The sequence below is a fragment of the Melanotaenia boesemani genome, chromosome 18 (assembly GCF_017639745.1).
Source record: "Melanotaenia boesemani isolate fMelBoe1 chromosome 18, fMelBoe1.pri, whole genome shotgun sequence".
Classification (NCBI taxonomy): Eukaryota; Metazoa; Chordata; class Actinopteri; order Atheriniformes; family Melanotaeniidae; genus Melanotaenia; species Melanotaenia boesemani.
In genome coordinates this window covers 23,741,399-23,756,289 of record NC_055699.1, presented here as the reverse complement: position 1 = coordinate 23,756,289, position 14,891 = coordinate 23,741,399, and the positions used below count along the sequence as shown (strand labels likewise).

General features: G+C 40.3%; 2 protein-coding genes across 4 annotated transcripts in view; both read left to right on the top strand.

Annotated features, from left to right (window-relative positions):
* Nucleotides 1-14,891, top strand: part of LOC121628724 (NACHT, LRR and PYD domains-containing protein 12-like) — a 2,607,341-nt gene that overhangs the window by 336,523 nt on the left and 2,255,927 nt on the right. The gene's annotated exons all lie outside the window — the stretch shown is intronic.
* LOC121628732 (NACHT, LRR and PYD domains-containing protein 12-like) overlaps nucleotides 1-14,891 on the top strand; it is a 67,348-nt gene that overhangs the window by 21,163 nt on the left and 31,294 nt on the right. Inside the window, exons 3-8 of one of the 3 annotated variants that reach the window (XM_041968027.1) lie at nucleotides 1,907-3,875; nucleotides 4,504-4,677; nucleotides 4,800-4,973; nucleotides 9,981-10,154; nucleotides 13,890-14,063; nucleotides 14,182-14,349. In XM_041968027.1, the coding sequence (XP_041823961.1) occupies nucleotides 1,907-3,875; nucleotides 4,504-4,677; nucleotides 4,800-4,973; nucleotides 9,981-10,154; nucleotides 13,890-14,063; nucleotides 14,182-14,349 (2,833 nt within the window). The remainder of the gene's footprint in view (nucleotides 1-1,906; nucleotides 3,876-4,503; nucleotides 4,678-4,799; nucleotides 4,974-9,980; nucleotides 10,155-13,889; nucleotides 14,064-14,181; nucleotides 14,350-14,891) is intronic. The other 2 variants (XM_041968028.1, XM_041968030.1) reach the window with 2 other exon arrangements.

The window sequence follows — 14,891 nt, the reverse complement described above, 5'->3', positions numbered from 1 at the left end:
TCGAATGAAAGTAGAAATGTTTGGGCGCGCCTAGTTTGAATCTGCCGTCTCCCCCGGAACTACGTCACCTACAGCATTAGCGTCACTTACCTGCCACCAGCGACACCTTACCTCCCTGAAATAGTTGATAAGAGAGCAAAGAATAACTTGATGGTACGGAAGTGGCTTGGCTCAGTGTCACCAACTTAGTGACTTTGTCCTGTTTGTTTTCACTCTTTTTTTTAAGTTTTTTTTTTGTTTTTTTTTTTTTTTTAAAGCGACTTTTGGTGAGTGACGTAGTTTTACTTTTCTCAATGAGGACCCGGTGTTACGCAGACGACCCCCCCCCATCCAAAAGAGACTTATCCTCACCTCACGTAGCAGCTGCTGCATCAGAGCAGGAGATCAGCTCTGTTTCATCACCAGGATGGAAATGAAACATATATAGCTGCTGCTGGCTGATCCCGCGCTGGCTTACCGTCAGTAATGTCTATTAACAAAGAGTGTGGACAAAAATATTTAAAAAGTTTAAAAAGTGTTAACATGTTCCAGACTAATTAAAATATCATTTTAAATTAAAATATAATAATAAAAAAAATAGACTTAATAAAATTAAACTAAAAAAACAAAGAAAATATTGACTTAAGAATTTTGTTTTATTTTGTTATATTTTGCTGATCAGGCAGGAGTGCATCTGCAGCATTTCCAGAATATGCTGAGTCAGAAGATGAAGCATCAGTTGTTGCTCACTGTTTTTTTTTTTTTGTTTATTGTAGCAATTCAGAAAATTTTTATTTTTAAGCCTAATTTAAGCACCATTGTTAAAATCTTTACGAATAATATAATAAGCCTGTGTTGTAATTTAAAGTTGAAGATATTAATACTGAAAAAGGTACAAGTTTTATTTGACCTTTGATGATTATTTCAATTTTTTTTTAAGGCTAATTTAACCTTTCTAAATACAAACAAAAGGTGAACATTAAATTTATTTATTGTACAGTTTTTATTTCCATGTTATACTGGAGGAGTTTCATAGACTTGGCAAAATAATTGTTAGTTTTACAGCCATCAGTTGTGGGGATTATCAGTTTTTCTGATACTTTTATATTGTTTATATCAACATTGGAATTATATCGTATTGACCCAAATTAAGAAATATATTGTGATAAAAGTTTTGGCCATATCGTCCAGCTCTAAATATAACCAGACGTTGTTGTCATCAGACAGCAGCAGTCTGTCTCCTGTTTGTCCAGCAGAGGTCAGTGTTTTACCACCAGCTGTCTCAGTTTTCCTCTTCTCAGGTGAATCAGCTGTTTTCTGCCTCAATATTTAACTGCAGCATTATTTCTGTGTTTGTCCAGTCTAAACAAACTGAAGCTGAGCTGTGCAGCTGTGTTTATTTCATGTAAACTTGGTACCTACATGTTTCTACAGATAACAGGGACAGCTGTATTCAGGATGTGTGGCTGAGGAGGAAGAAATAAAGACACTGTGTGGTTCTGATGGATGACCTGCAGGTTTCTGTCTCAGCTGATCCAGCTCATCATAGACAAAGAAACAGCATCACAGTTAGAAAAATGTTGGTTCACAATGGTTAAAAATCAGACACAAAACATAAATTGACCTCAGGTCAGCAAGATTTGATTATATTGATTCTGATTGAATTGATAGAAATTCTGCTGGAAGCTCAACCAAAGAGCAAAAAGGCTCCATCATGATTTTAAAAGTCTCTGTGTTCAGCTCTCAGGACGTCCGGAACTTCTAACTGAATCTCTGGTTTGATGTCAGTTTCTCAGCTGTTTTTACTTGTTTCTCTGTTTACTGACGACTTTACTGTGAGGCTGAAGGAAAAAATCTACTGAGAAAAGAAAAAAGACCAAATTCTAATTAATCTGATTTCTTTTTGTCTCTATGTTTTTGTTTCCAGCAGATGTTGGTCTGCAGGAGGTTTTAGATGAACATAAAATCAGTCTGAGGAGGAGATGTGAACATGTGACTGAAGGAACTGATGGAACAGGAAGTAGAACCCTCCTCAACAGGATCTACACTGAGCTCTTCATCACAGAGGGACAGAGTGAAGAGGTTAATACCCAACATGAGGTGAGGCAGCTGGAGACCGCTTCCAAGATCAACACCCTCCATGACACTCCAATCAGGTGCCACGACATCTTTAAAGCCTTACCTGACCAACATGGACCAATCAGAGTGGTTCTGACCAACGGCGTCGCTGGTGTTGGAAAAACCTTCTCAGTGCAGAAGTTCACTCTGGACTGGGCAGAGGGCTTGGAGAACCAAGATGTCAGTGTGGTGGTTCTGCTTTCATTCAGGGAGCTGAACTTGATCAGAGATGATCAGTACAGTCTTCTCCAGCTGCTCCATGTTTTCCATCCAACATTACAGAAGATCCCAGCAGAGCAGCTGGCTGTCTGGAAACTTCTCTTCATCTTTGATGGTCTGGATGAAAGCAGACTTTCTCTGGACTTCAACAACACTGAGGTTGTTTCTGATGTCACACAGAAGTCTTCAGTCAACGTGCTGCTGACAAACCTCATCAAGGGGAATCTGCTGCCCTCGGCTCTCATCTGGATCACTTCCAGACCTGCAGCAGCCAATCAGATCCCTCCTACATGTGTTGACAGGGTAACAGAAGTACGAGGCTTCAATGATGTCCAGAAGGAGGAGTACTTCAGGAGGAGATTCAGTGATGAAGAGATGTACAGCAGAATCATCTCCCACATGAAGACATCCAGGAGCCTCCACATCATGTGTGGAATCCCAGTCTTCTGCTGGATCACTGCTACAGTTCTGGAGCACATGTTGACCACAGAGCAGAGAGGAGAGCTGCCCAAGACCATGACGGACTTGTACTCACACTTCCTGATGGTCCAGACAAAGAGGAAGAAGAACAAGTACCATGAGGGACATAAGACGAGTCCACAGGAGCTGATGGAGACTGACAGAGAAGTTCTTCTGAAGCTGGGGAGGCTGGCGTTTGAACATCTGGAGAAAGGAAACATCATGTTCTACCAAGAAGACCTGGAGCAGTGTGGTCTGGATGTCACAGAGGCCTCGGTGTTCTCAGGAGTTTGTACTGAGATCTTCAGAAAAGAGTGTGTGATCTTCCAGAAACCAGTTTACTGCTTCGTTCATCTGAGTGTTCAGGAGTTTCTGGCTGCAGTCTACATGATGCACTGCTACATCAACAAGAACACAGAGGTGGTGGAGGAATTCCTGGGCAACGACAATGATGAAGGTGATAATGAAGATGATGATGATTATGACGATGATGATGATAATGATGATGATGATGATGATAAAGATGAAGATGATGATGGATTCATCATTGATGATCATAGTGATGATGAAGACGATGATGATGACAATAATAGTAGTTCATCGAGTGTTGATGATGACGATACCGATGACCCTAACATATGTTTGGATGTTTTCCTGAGAAGAGTCATGAAAAAATACCTGGAGAGTAGAAACGGACACTTGGATCTGTTTGTTCGCTTCCTTCATGGCCTCTCGCTGGAGTCCAATCAGAAACTCCTAAGAATCCTGCTTGGTCAGACAGACAACAATCCAGAAACCATTCAGAAAGTCATCAGAAATCTAAAAAAGATGAATGACTGGGATATCTCCCCTGACAGACTTATCAATATCGTCCACTGTCTGATGGAGATGAATGATTTCTCAGATTTTCAGGAGATTGAAAAGTTTCTGATGTCAGATAAAAGATCTATGAAGAAACTCTCTGAGATCCAATGTTCAGCTCTGGCCTATGTGATGCAGATGTCAGAGGTTCTGGATGAGTTGGACCTGAACAAGTACAGAACATCAATAAAGGGAAAACAAAGACTGATTCCAGCTGTGAGGAACTGCAGGGAGGCCCGGTTAGTGCCGATTGTTTTTTTTCTCTCTGTTGGAGTCGTGAGCTTCATAAACTTGTTGAAAGGTCTACCTCAAGTTCAGGTTCAACTTTCAGTAAGATGGTCTTATACTGAAACACTATTTGATGTGATGCCAAAATCATTATTAAATGAGTGACTCTAATGAAATATTATTATTATTCCTTTACCAAACCAATAGCTGTAGACATATGTAATTGTTGCCATTTCTTTATTCAGGTTTCTTTTATCTAAAATCATTTCCAAGTGAGGATCAACATTTAAGCTTACATTTGAAACCCTGGCATATGAAGAGCAAAACTCAAACTCAGGGCAAGTCACTACATTCAACTACCAGAAAATACCAAAGAAAAAATAACTACACAGTGCAGCTCCACTGATATGTTAACCATAGTTAACACAGAGCTGAGCAACAAGTCATAAAGATCCACAGATTGTTTTGAAGTGACCAGCTGGAAACATTTTATCAACTTACTTTAAAACAAGCTACACAAAACATAAAGTGTACCTAAAATCTGTCTTTCTAATTTCAAATATTTTGGTGAGGTATGAGGTACTATGTGAACTGTTCAGATATGAAGATTACTAACTGTATTGAACTTTTACCTCCTAGACTTTCTGACTGTGAACTGTCAGTTATACACTGCAACACTGTGGCTGCGGCTTTGAGGTCAAACCCCTCCCCTCTAAGAACGCTTGATCTAAGTAATAATTACCTGGAGGATGCAGGAGTGGAGGTACTGTCCACTGGACTGGAGAATGCACACTGTAAACTGGAAACTCTGAGGTCAGTTCACTTAATGTTTTAAGTTGTTCACTAGTTTATATTTAACCTGAAAAGGATACATTTATATTCTTACAAGGGTTATTTGTTTTCAAACATGTCTTGCATATTCACTCTAATTTCAGCCTCATAAACTGTGAAATAACAGCAAGAGGCTGTGCTTCTCTGGGGTCAGCTCTGAAGGCCAACCCCTCTCATCTAAGAGAGCTGAATCTTAGTGACAATATGCTGGAGGATACAGGAGTAGTGCAGCTGTGTGGTTTTCTGGAGAGTCCACAGTGTAGACTGAAGATTCTGAGGTAAAGCTTTTTTGATACTAAAATGAGCTGCACTGTTATTTCAAACTTCATAATTTTCACAGGTTAAAGCTCCACTCAGACTGGATATCCATACACTTACATAGAAGAAAAACTTTATATAAAGAGATCTCAGGCACAGCCAGATCCGATCTTTACAGATCCAAGGATGATTAGACCTGATCCATTCAAAACAATCCACATTAGTCTAGTTAGGGAGTTAACCCCAAAGCTAGCTGTAGCATCAGCCGAGTAGAAATTGCCTCACCTCCAGACCATGGTTTGGAGACAGGAGTAGCTGTTTCTGCTGGAGTTTAAACCTATAGTGGAAACAACAGACCAGAACAGCATGATTACTAAATTATCACAAAAATGTTGCAGTTCAGGACCAAAATCACAAGACAAAAAGATGATGAAAAATGTTGGTAGCTCAATGCTTCTATGTGCGCCATGTTTAGAACACCTGGCAAGGCAGCCGCCCCATAGAGAGAGGTTACAACCTCTTGATGCAGCTCGTGCAGGTACAAATCCCAGTCACTCTTCCTGACCCCCTTTCTCATCTACCTGCTGTACAGTAAGGGCCACAAGAGCCCATGTAAAAAAAAAAAAAGAAACACACATACAATTAACATTTTTAATTTAATCAAGCCTGAGGGCTGAAGGCACTGTGAAGGCTTTTTGAAATGCAAGTGTTTCTTATTATTTTTTTTTCCAATGCCCAGTTAATTGCATTTCAGCAACCTGAACATACCCCTGAACATGCATAACCTGAACTCACCAAAATTGGCATACATGTACCCAAAGGGAAAGGGTAAATTTTCACAAATCAGGATGCATAAATCGGACAAAAAATTATTTTGGAGTTATGACCTAAAGAAAATCTGCCATTTTGGTTCAAAGAAAGCATTTTGGCAGTTTACTGAAGCCTTTAATTAACTACTCTTACAGAATCATTATACTGCTTTCAAAATTGGCCGATATGTTCTGAAGGCATTTGTGATTAAAAGTGATCAAAAATGTTTCCAAACAATTTTGCATTCAGCTGGATCAGGGCCTCACATTTTGAATTTCCTCATTAAAATTAAATTGTTATAACTCCCATTTAAAACAAGCTATCAGCACCATATTTCAGATGTATAATGCCTATCTACATTTCAGTATTTGGACTATGCATTAGCCATGCCCCCTGGTGACAGAGAGTCCTATTTTTACTGAAAGGCCCATTTCTCAAACCTTCTTAAAAGAACTAAGTTCAAATGTTGTCAAGCAGCAGAAAACAAGTTGATATTGGATTTTGTCAGAACTGTTGCTGTAGGCACCTGTGTGTAAGTCCTTGTAATTGGCACAATTTGACAAAGTTCTTCACCAAACTTGACATGGGTGATTAAAGAACAAGTCTGAACTAAGCATCATGAAAGTTACAATATTCTTGAATATTTAAATCAGTTTGTCCCACCCTTTACATTGACCATCATCGATGGGTCCGTCGTCGATGGTCCATGTAGTTACGGCCAGGACCTACAAAATGGCTTCTTGAACCTACAGGTGAAATTGAGCAGGAAGGTGACTGTTTTCATTTTGGTGTGACTTTTGCCTTTTCTTTGCATTGCATTTTAACAAACTCCTCATACAGATTTCACTGCTGTGCCATCAAAATTGTTCAGTATGTTCTGAAGATATGTGTGATTAAGAGCTAACAAAATCTTTCCAAAAAAATTGGTGCTCAGTCAGGGTGGTTCCTCAAATTTGGATGTTTCACTATTAAACCATATTAATTTAACTCCTCCATACAACACCCAGTCCACACCAAATTGAGCATGTCTGAATCCAGTTCCATCCTGACCACATCTACATGTCAAGATGTTGTCAATGCTATAGCCTCGTCCACTAGCGACAGGAAGCTGATCATTTTAAAGCCTAAATTACTTGTATTATTCAGAAAAACATTACAATATCGTCTCATTTCACTCACTGGCTGTGTCCGAATGTGCACCCTACTCCCTACTGTAGTGTAAATTTTATTATCAAAGATCACACCCTAAGTGAGAATCAAACAAGGTATTTTTATTAAGAGCTGAACAGCAATGAGAGTCACACAGTCAAACAACTTTGGCTGAGCGAGTCCAAAGAGATATACACGGGCTTGGTTAATATAAACTCGCATGACGTGAAAGCACCAAGGCTGCAGGTGCAACTCCTTAATATACTGTCTTCAGAACGTGCTCAAACTGGTTTTAACACACTTCTTCTCTCCTATCCTTGGATGAGTTACAGCGTTTGTGAAGAACACAGAAAATAAGTGCTAACAGTGGTATGTTAAGAAAGAGAAGCTCATTGCCAAATATTTTGCAGGATACAAGTCCTTCTACTCAGTTGAAAAGTATAAGGCCATACTTTTTATTACAGAGTGCAAATGTACATGTCTCATCTAACTATCACACAAGCATAAGAGAAATATGTATAATTTTCCATTACACTGCATAGTACCCTATAAAGGGGTCATGCCATTTTTTAGGGGTGTCCGGATGTCCAGAGAGAAAAAAGTAGTGCACTCAAAATTACCCACAATGCATCTTGAAAAGTAGTGAGCATTGATGGTCACTAGATGGGTCAATATAGACCACAATGCATTGCGGGCAGAAGCTCAACATGGCGTAAGAAGGCGAAAAAAGCATTTTTTTATTGAATAGATATGCAACAAGGAATAAAATACACCATAAGGAATAAAAATAAAAATATTTACACAGAACTTTGGATTGGATTTGGAATGACATCTTGACAAGTATTGTGGTTGCCGTGGTGACGGCTGATAGTCACGTGGTTTGCAGCGATGGAAAAATAGGCACCTTCGTGTCCGAATCGCCAAAAGAATGAGTGCACTATGTAGTGTGCTATATAGCGCAGCCCTATGTAGTGAACGAGAGGTTACGGAGTAGGGTTGACATTCAGACACAGCCACTGTCATGATTCCAAAAAGATTATAATGGCTTTCACACAAACTGAGGTGCTGCGTGGATTATGGCAGAAGCATAAGCACATAATTCTGCGCACAGGGATGGCTGCAGGTGAGAACAAGAGAGCCATGGCAGGGAGGTCTGAGGAGTCACAGTGGCGACATAAGATGAAGCGGCACCAAGATGCAAGATCTTTCTGTACTGCTTGCATCTTTGAGTATTGATAATGTCACAACTAACTGATTTTAATTGGCCTGATTTGCCAACTTCAAAACTCACTTAAATGCTCATCCCTCCTGTATTCATACAAACCAGTTCTTGAAAAATATTTCCTAGCTAAGAAAAACCAACAGTTTGCATCAAAACTTGATCTGTCGAAGCACAGAACCCTGAAAAACTCACTGACTTACCTGGTGTGTGAGAAAAAATCATTTACATTAACAAACTGAAATCTGTCAGATAAATGTGACTTAAACCAGCCTAATGCAGTTTCTTTAATCTCAATAACATGTTCAAGGCTCTGTAACAGAATGTTGTGATTATTATTATCGAATTCAGCACTGAGATCTAACAAGAACTGTGCAGTCCTTTTTCTGAGGCCACAAGGAGATTATTGGTGATTTTCACCAGTGCTGTCTCTAAATACTTGCTGAAACTCTTTAAATTGAATATTTTTGCTCAAATGTTCAAAGCTAAGTTGAAACAATTTTCTCATTTTTTTACTTAAAGGGGAGATTGGATTTACACTTCCCTCCAAAAGTATTGGAACAGTAAAGCTAGTTTCTTTATTTTTGCTGTGAACTACAAATATTTGGGTTTTACATCAAAAGATGAATATGAGGAAAAAAAATCAACATCTCAGTTTTTATTTCCAGGTATTTACATCTAGATCTGATATACAACTCAGGAGATAGCATAGTTTGTAACAAAACACAAAATCGTAAGGTGAGCAAAAGTACTGGAACATGTGACTGACAGGTGTTTGTTGTTGTCCAGGTGTGTACTACAACATTCAAACAATAAATAGAGCTGAATATCTGCTCTCGGTTGTGTTTTACCTGTGCAGAAAGCATTTATAATTACTGGAGCAACCATCACAAAAGCCAGAGAGTGGTCTGTAGTATACTATGGTATAGTGAAAAACAAGCAATTATAAAGCTGAGAGAAGATGGAAAATCAATTAGCCACTGCACAAAGCCATAACCAGTACAACCATCTGGAATGTCCTGAAAAAGAAAGAAACCGCTGGTGTTCTAAGTAATAGAAGTCAAACGGGTAGGCCTAGGAAAACATACACAGAATTGTAGAAAATAAAGATGAAATTGATGTCTTAGATTTAGTAACAGCACTATCTAAAAGACATCTACTATGATTGTTTTTTTCTCAGCTTTTGTGCATTCAAGTAAAGTGAAATCAAAAGTTCATTCCCAAAGGACACCCAGAGATACTTGAACACCATCACTTTGGGCAAGATCTCATTTGCAACCCAGAGAGAACACTTCACCTTTCTCTGGCTGAGGATCATGTCCTAAGATTTAGAAGTGCTGATCCTCATCTCAGTTACTTTCCACTTGGCTGCAAATCACCCCAGTCAGTTTAAGATCATAGTGTGAAAAAGCAAACAGGACTGCATAGAGACACAGTGAGTCCACCAACCCGTACCCCCTCAACTCTCTGGCTACACCTAGAAATTCTGTCCATAAAAGTTATGAACAGACAAAAGGCAGCTTTGGTGGAGTCCAACCTTCACCGGAGATGGAAAAAGCTGACTGCCAGCAATCTGGGCCAAGCTCTGACCTAGACGAAAGGAATAGTCCTTACTTTTGAGAAACTGTTTTTATATGACATGTTTTATTGAACATATTCTTTTGTGTCATGACTTGATAAAAAGGAAAAACAAAAACATAAAAATGTATACTATAATTTAGATTAGATTCTAATCCACACACCCAATACCTGTAGTAGTTAAACCACACCTTACCTAATTTATTTAAATTTAATGACAAATGTACTTGTTTTAATCATCCTGAAATTACTAAAAATGTTTTTCATTTAGATTGAGGGCTTGCGGATTGTTAGAGATCAGCTGTCTTCCTTTGGTCTCCGCTCTGAAGTTCAATCCGTCCCACCTCATAGAACTGGATCTGGGTCAGAACAAACTTCAGAATTCAGGGGTGAAGCTGCTTTGTGATCTTCTGGAGAATCCATATTGTAGACTGGAGACTCTGAGGTGAGAAATTTATTTTCATTTGTATGGAAGCGGAGTGAGTTTGTGCCGTTTTTGTTTATTTAGAATTAATGTTCCTCCCATGGGCTCATCACTTGTGGGAGGAGCCATAGGGATTGGGTACAAAGTGAGCTGGGCAGGGACTGTGGCGATGGGATCCTCAGCTGTGGAACCTAGCCCTAAGGACATGGAATGTCACCTATCTGGCAGCGAGGAAGCCTGGGCTGGTTGATGAGGGTTCCTAGTAAATATAGCTGGACTCACCTCAATATGCAGCTTGTGCTCTAGAACCAGTCTCCTTGAGGATAACTGGACTCTTCCACTCTGGAGTTGCCCCAACTAAGAGGCAGCGAGCAGGTGTTGGGGATACTCATTGCTTCCCAGCTCAGTTCTTGTAAACTGAAGCTTACTCTGGTAGATGAAAATGTAGCCTCCCTCTGCCTTTGTGTGGGGGACTGGTCCTGACTTTTTTGTGCAGCAAACAGCAGTTCAGAGTATCCATCGTTTTTGGAGACCTTGGACGGAGTGTTGGAGAACACTTCTACTGGGGACTCCCTAGGGCTGCTCGATTATGGGAAAAATGGTAATCACGATTATTTTGATTAAAATTGAGATCTTGATTATTTAACGTGATTATAGATAAGTGGTTTTTTAGGGGCGGGGGGGTGACATTTGAAGTGTTTACTGTGGTAATGACGACTAGTTTCTTTCCACCAGGTCCCCATAGCTATTGTTTGTCTCAGACCAGCAGCTATGTTCCGTCTGGTGTGATCTGGAAAAAAAATAGTCTGGAGACATTTCGTTTTCACGTTGAAATCCGCGTCAGTAAAATGTAGCGCAACATTTCTATACGGCTCTGGTGCGGCTTTACCACAGGTCCGTAGCGGTGGCGAAACATCGGACTGTCACCACGTCTTTCACAACACCCTCACTACACTCATCATACAGGACAGAGAGAGACACTCCACTAACATGGTGGTGAGATGGCAGTGATACCGTTTGTCCAAAGTGTTGATGAGTTTCTTAAATCCCAGATTGTTCACTGTGTTAAATGAGAAAAAAGTTCTGTTTGTTTATAACGTTTGTCTCTCTGTGACTCTGGGAGCTGGTGGATTATTTAGTTGCGACTCACAAAAATTGAACATTTTTCTATTTTTTTGTGTTGCGTTGCAAGCCCCATGTGCACGTCTGTGTGCACGAACGCACCATTTTACATGCACGACTGTCGCCTGTCGCTTGGCTGGAGGAGGGCCGCAATTTGCGCTTCCTCGCGCAAGTTTACATAGAAAATGATGGAGAAGGAGCGACTCCGCCTCCAGTGTGTCCAGGTGTCTGCAACTCGTTCTGAATAAAACTGAAGCGGTTGTGGGAGGAGTCTGCAGCAAAGCGCTGCAATGACAGCTGCGCTCGATTTGAAAACAGCACAAATTGAAGGACAAAAAATAATCGGACCATTTCATTTTTATGATCGTTTAAAACCCAGATCGTAATTGCTATTAAAATTCGATTAATTGCCCAGCCCTAGGACTCCCTCACTCTGCTGGGAGACTTCAATGCTCATGTGGTCAATGACATTGAGCCTTGGAGGGACGTGACTGGGAGGAACGGCCCCATGATTTGAATCCAAGTAGTGTTTTATTATTGACTTCTGTGGTCATCACAGATTGTCCATAACGATCACCATATTCCAGCAGGAGTGTCCACATGTCAACCTGGCACCAGGACACTAGGCCATAATTTAATGATTGACTTTGTAGTCGTGTTATCTGATTGCAGCCTCATGTCTTAGGCCTGGTACACATGTGAGTATTTTTTTAATCTGATGAGATTTTTTATCTGTTCGAGACCCTACACGTGTAGATAAAAAATCAGGCATTTAACAGTGTTGATCGTATTGTGTGTGGTGGCTCCGATAATCTCAGCACAGAGCAACACACACATAACGATGCTGTCCTGCAGCCGATCTAAAATCTAGCCCTCCGCGCTGGAAATCTGTCATGATCAAATATGATCTAATAAAAACGAAGAAGAAACATAGCAACAACCAGAAAACACAACACCCAGCATGGAGGAGGGTATACAAGACGAGGGAATGATGGTGGTCTTGGGACTATTGTTAACAGGAAAAGCCAGAACTTTAAAAGAAACAGCCTTTAGACAATCCAAAGAGTCACAACTCAGGAGTTGTCAGCTTTCTTCACACACTTGAAGATTTTTGGTCGTAAATATTGAATATGTTCAATACTTCCGAATGTCGGCCACGACCCGTTCTGACCCGATTATTGGGACAAATTCGCTCTTAACACGCCTCAGACCAAAGGATTTTTTATAGAAAAATCTTACAAGACTTACGATAATTGGGTGTTTGCTGTCCTTGGTCAGGAAGGGGAAAAATCGGGACAAAAATAGGCCGATAATTATATGTGTACCAGGCCTAAGACAATCAGGTGAAGCTGTCAACTGATCACCACCTGGTGGTGAGTTGGCGCAGATAGTGGTGAATGATGCTGGCCAGGCCTGGCAGACATAAATGTATTGGGAAGGTCTGCTGGGAACCTGTAATGGAGATTCCCTGTGGGATTCCAAGGGCAGATGATTGGTATTGACAGGCTAAGCAGAACGCAGCTTTAGCGGCTGATAAGGGAAATACTCAGGCTTGGGAGGTCTATTTGGGATAATGAGGTTCTGCCCGAAGTGGAGGAACAGGTTGGGTGTGGAGTTTAAGCTGTGTTCAAGCGTGATCCAGTTTAAAAGGTGATACAAACACATGGTTCTTACATGGTACAGGGAAGAAGAAGGGCTTTAACAGACAATTATTGTCCCAATAAATAATTCATATAGGCTATTTGTTTGCTTAAATTATTTGTTTTCTAATTTTTGTAAATACCTTAATATGTATTTACATGTGTGTTTCGGGAGACTGGGATAGGTGTAAATAAGCTTTTGCTTCAACCTACTCTGTTTCGGACATGTTGGGTTTATATATTATTGTTTGTTGTATTGTTTTAATTTTGTTATGTATTTATTCATGTTTTGTTTTTGTCCTGGTTTTGTTTCTTTTCAGTTTACTCTTTGTGTTACTTGCACATCTTCGAAATTAAAAGCAGAAAGAAAGAGAAGTTCATGTTCAGTGTCATGTTCACTACTGGAGTGTAGGAGCAGGAAATCGAAACCGGATCGGTGCGGTGTCTGCATTGATGCACTTGATTTACTGATCAGTCTACATTTCTGCCCTCACCTATAGTCGCAAGCTGTGTTTAGTGACTGAAACAACAAGATTGTGAATCCAAGCGTGTGAAAATGATTTATCCTTTGCAGGCTGTGTTAGGCTGGGCCTTCCCTTAGAGATAGGGTGGTAAGCTTGGTTGTGCAGGAGAGGCATGGTGTAAAACTGCTACTCCGAAACATTGAGAGCAGCCAGATTTGGTGTCCTTGGTTGGGATGCCTTCTTGACACCTCCCTGGAGAAGTTTTTCAGGCAAATCCTACTGGGAAGAGGTCCCAGGGAAGACCCAGGACACTCTGGAGGGACACTGTTTCGGTTGGCTTGGGAATTCTTCAGTATTCAGCTGGCGCAGCTAGAAGAAGTGGCTGAGGAGGGGGACGTCTGGGTCTTTCTGTGTAGGCTACTGCTACTGCTCTGATAAGCAGTAGAGAATGGATGGATATATGAATAATTAATGTTGTAATTTACTGAAAAAAACTTGTCATTCCTAATTAATTCTATGTCTTTGTTTAGGGTGAGTAAGTGCCAGGTCACACACGAAAGATGCTATTCTTTAGCATCAGTTTTTAAATCCAAAACCTCCCATCTAAAAGAACTGGACTTGAGTCAAAATAAGCTGAAGGATTTAGGTTTGAAGCATCTCTGCACTGGACTGAAGAATCCTAACTGTAGACTGGAGACTCTGAGGTTAGACCAGTCATTGCTTTCTTGCAGATGCGCTCCTTTTATAGAACATTAATTAATAATTTAGTTACAATTACAATAGGATCAATTTTAACTTTTTCCATATATCCTGTAATTGCAGACTTCAAAAGTGTGGGCTTTCGGAAATCACCTCTTTGGTTTCAGTTTTGAAGTCCAGCACATGCCCTCTTAAAGAAGTGGACCTGAGAGGCAATAAGATGCCGGATTCGGTAGAGAAGGAGCTGTCTGATCTCATGGAGAGTCCATGTTGCAGACTGGAAAAGCTCAGGTGAGAAGATGGTAGGATTCAGTCTATAGGAATGAAAGCATTTGTTAATCCGAGTTAGCATTCTGGTCAGTAAAGTTACCTTTTGCCTTTTAGCAGTGGGTCCAAGTTGAAAAAACACAACTTTTCAGCTACTCTTGAAACCATGAAGAAGAAAAAAAAAAAAAAAAATAGGAAGCACAGCCAGGATGTACTTAATGTAAGGTTGGTGTCTGATAAGGATGCTCTTAACTTCTTTTAACCATGATATTCTTATAAACTCCCAATTTTGGATAGACAAGTTAGTGGACCAGAAGTGCAACTGGTATGACTTAGAGCAGTGGTTCCCAGCCTATTTTCCTTAAGGTTCCTCATTTATTCACTTTGTGATCTGGTTTTAAAAGTTTGTGATTTCAAAATGCCAGTTTTATGTAAACAAAATGTCCAAATGAAACCTTAGTAGACATACCTCAACTGCTCTCTGTCTGGACATGGCCTTAATTTTAACAATTACAAAGGCTCTACAGTCACAGACCTCCTGTACCCTTTGGACACTCCTAGGTTGG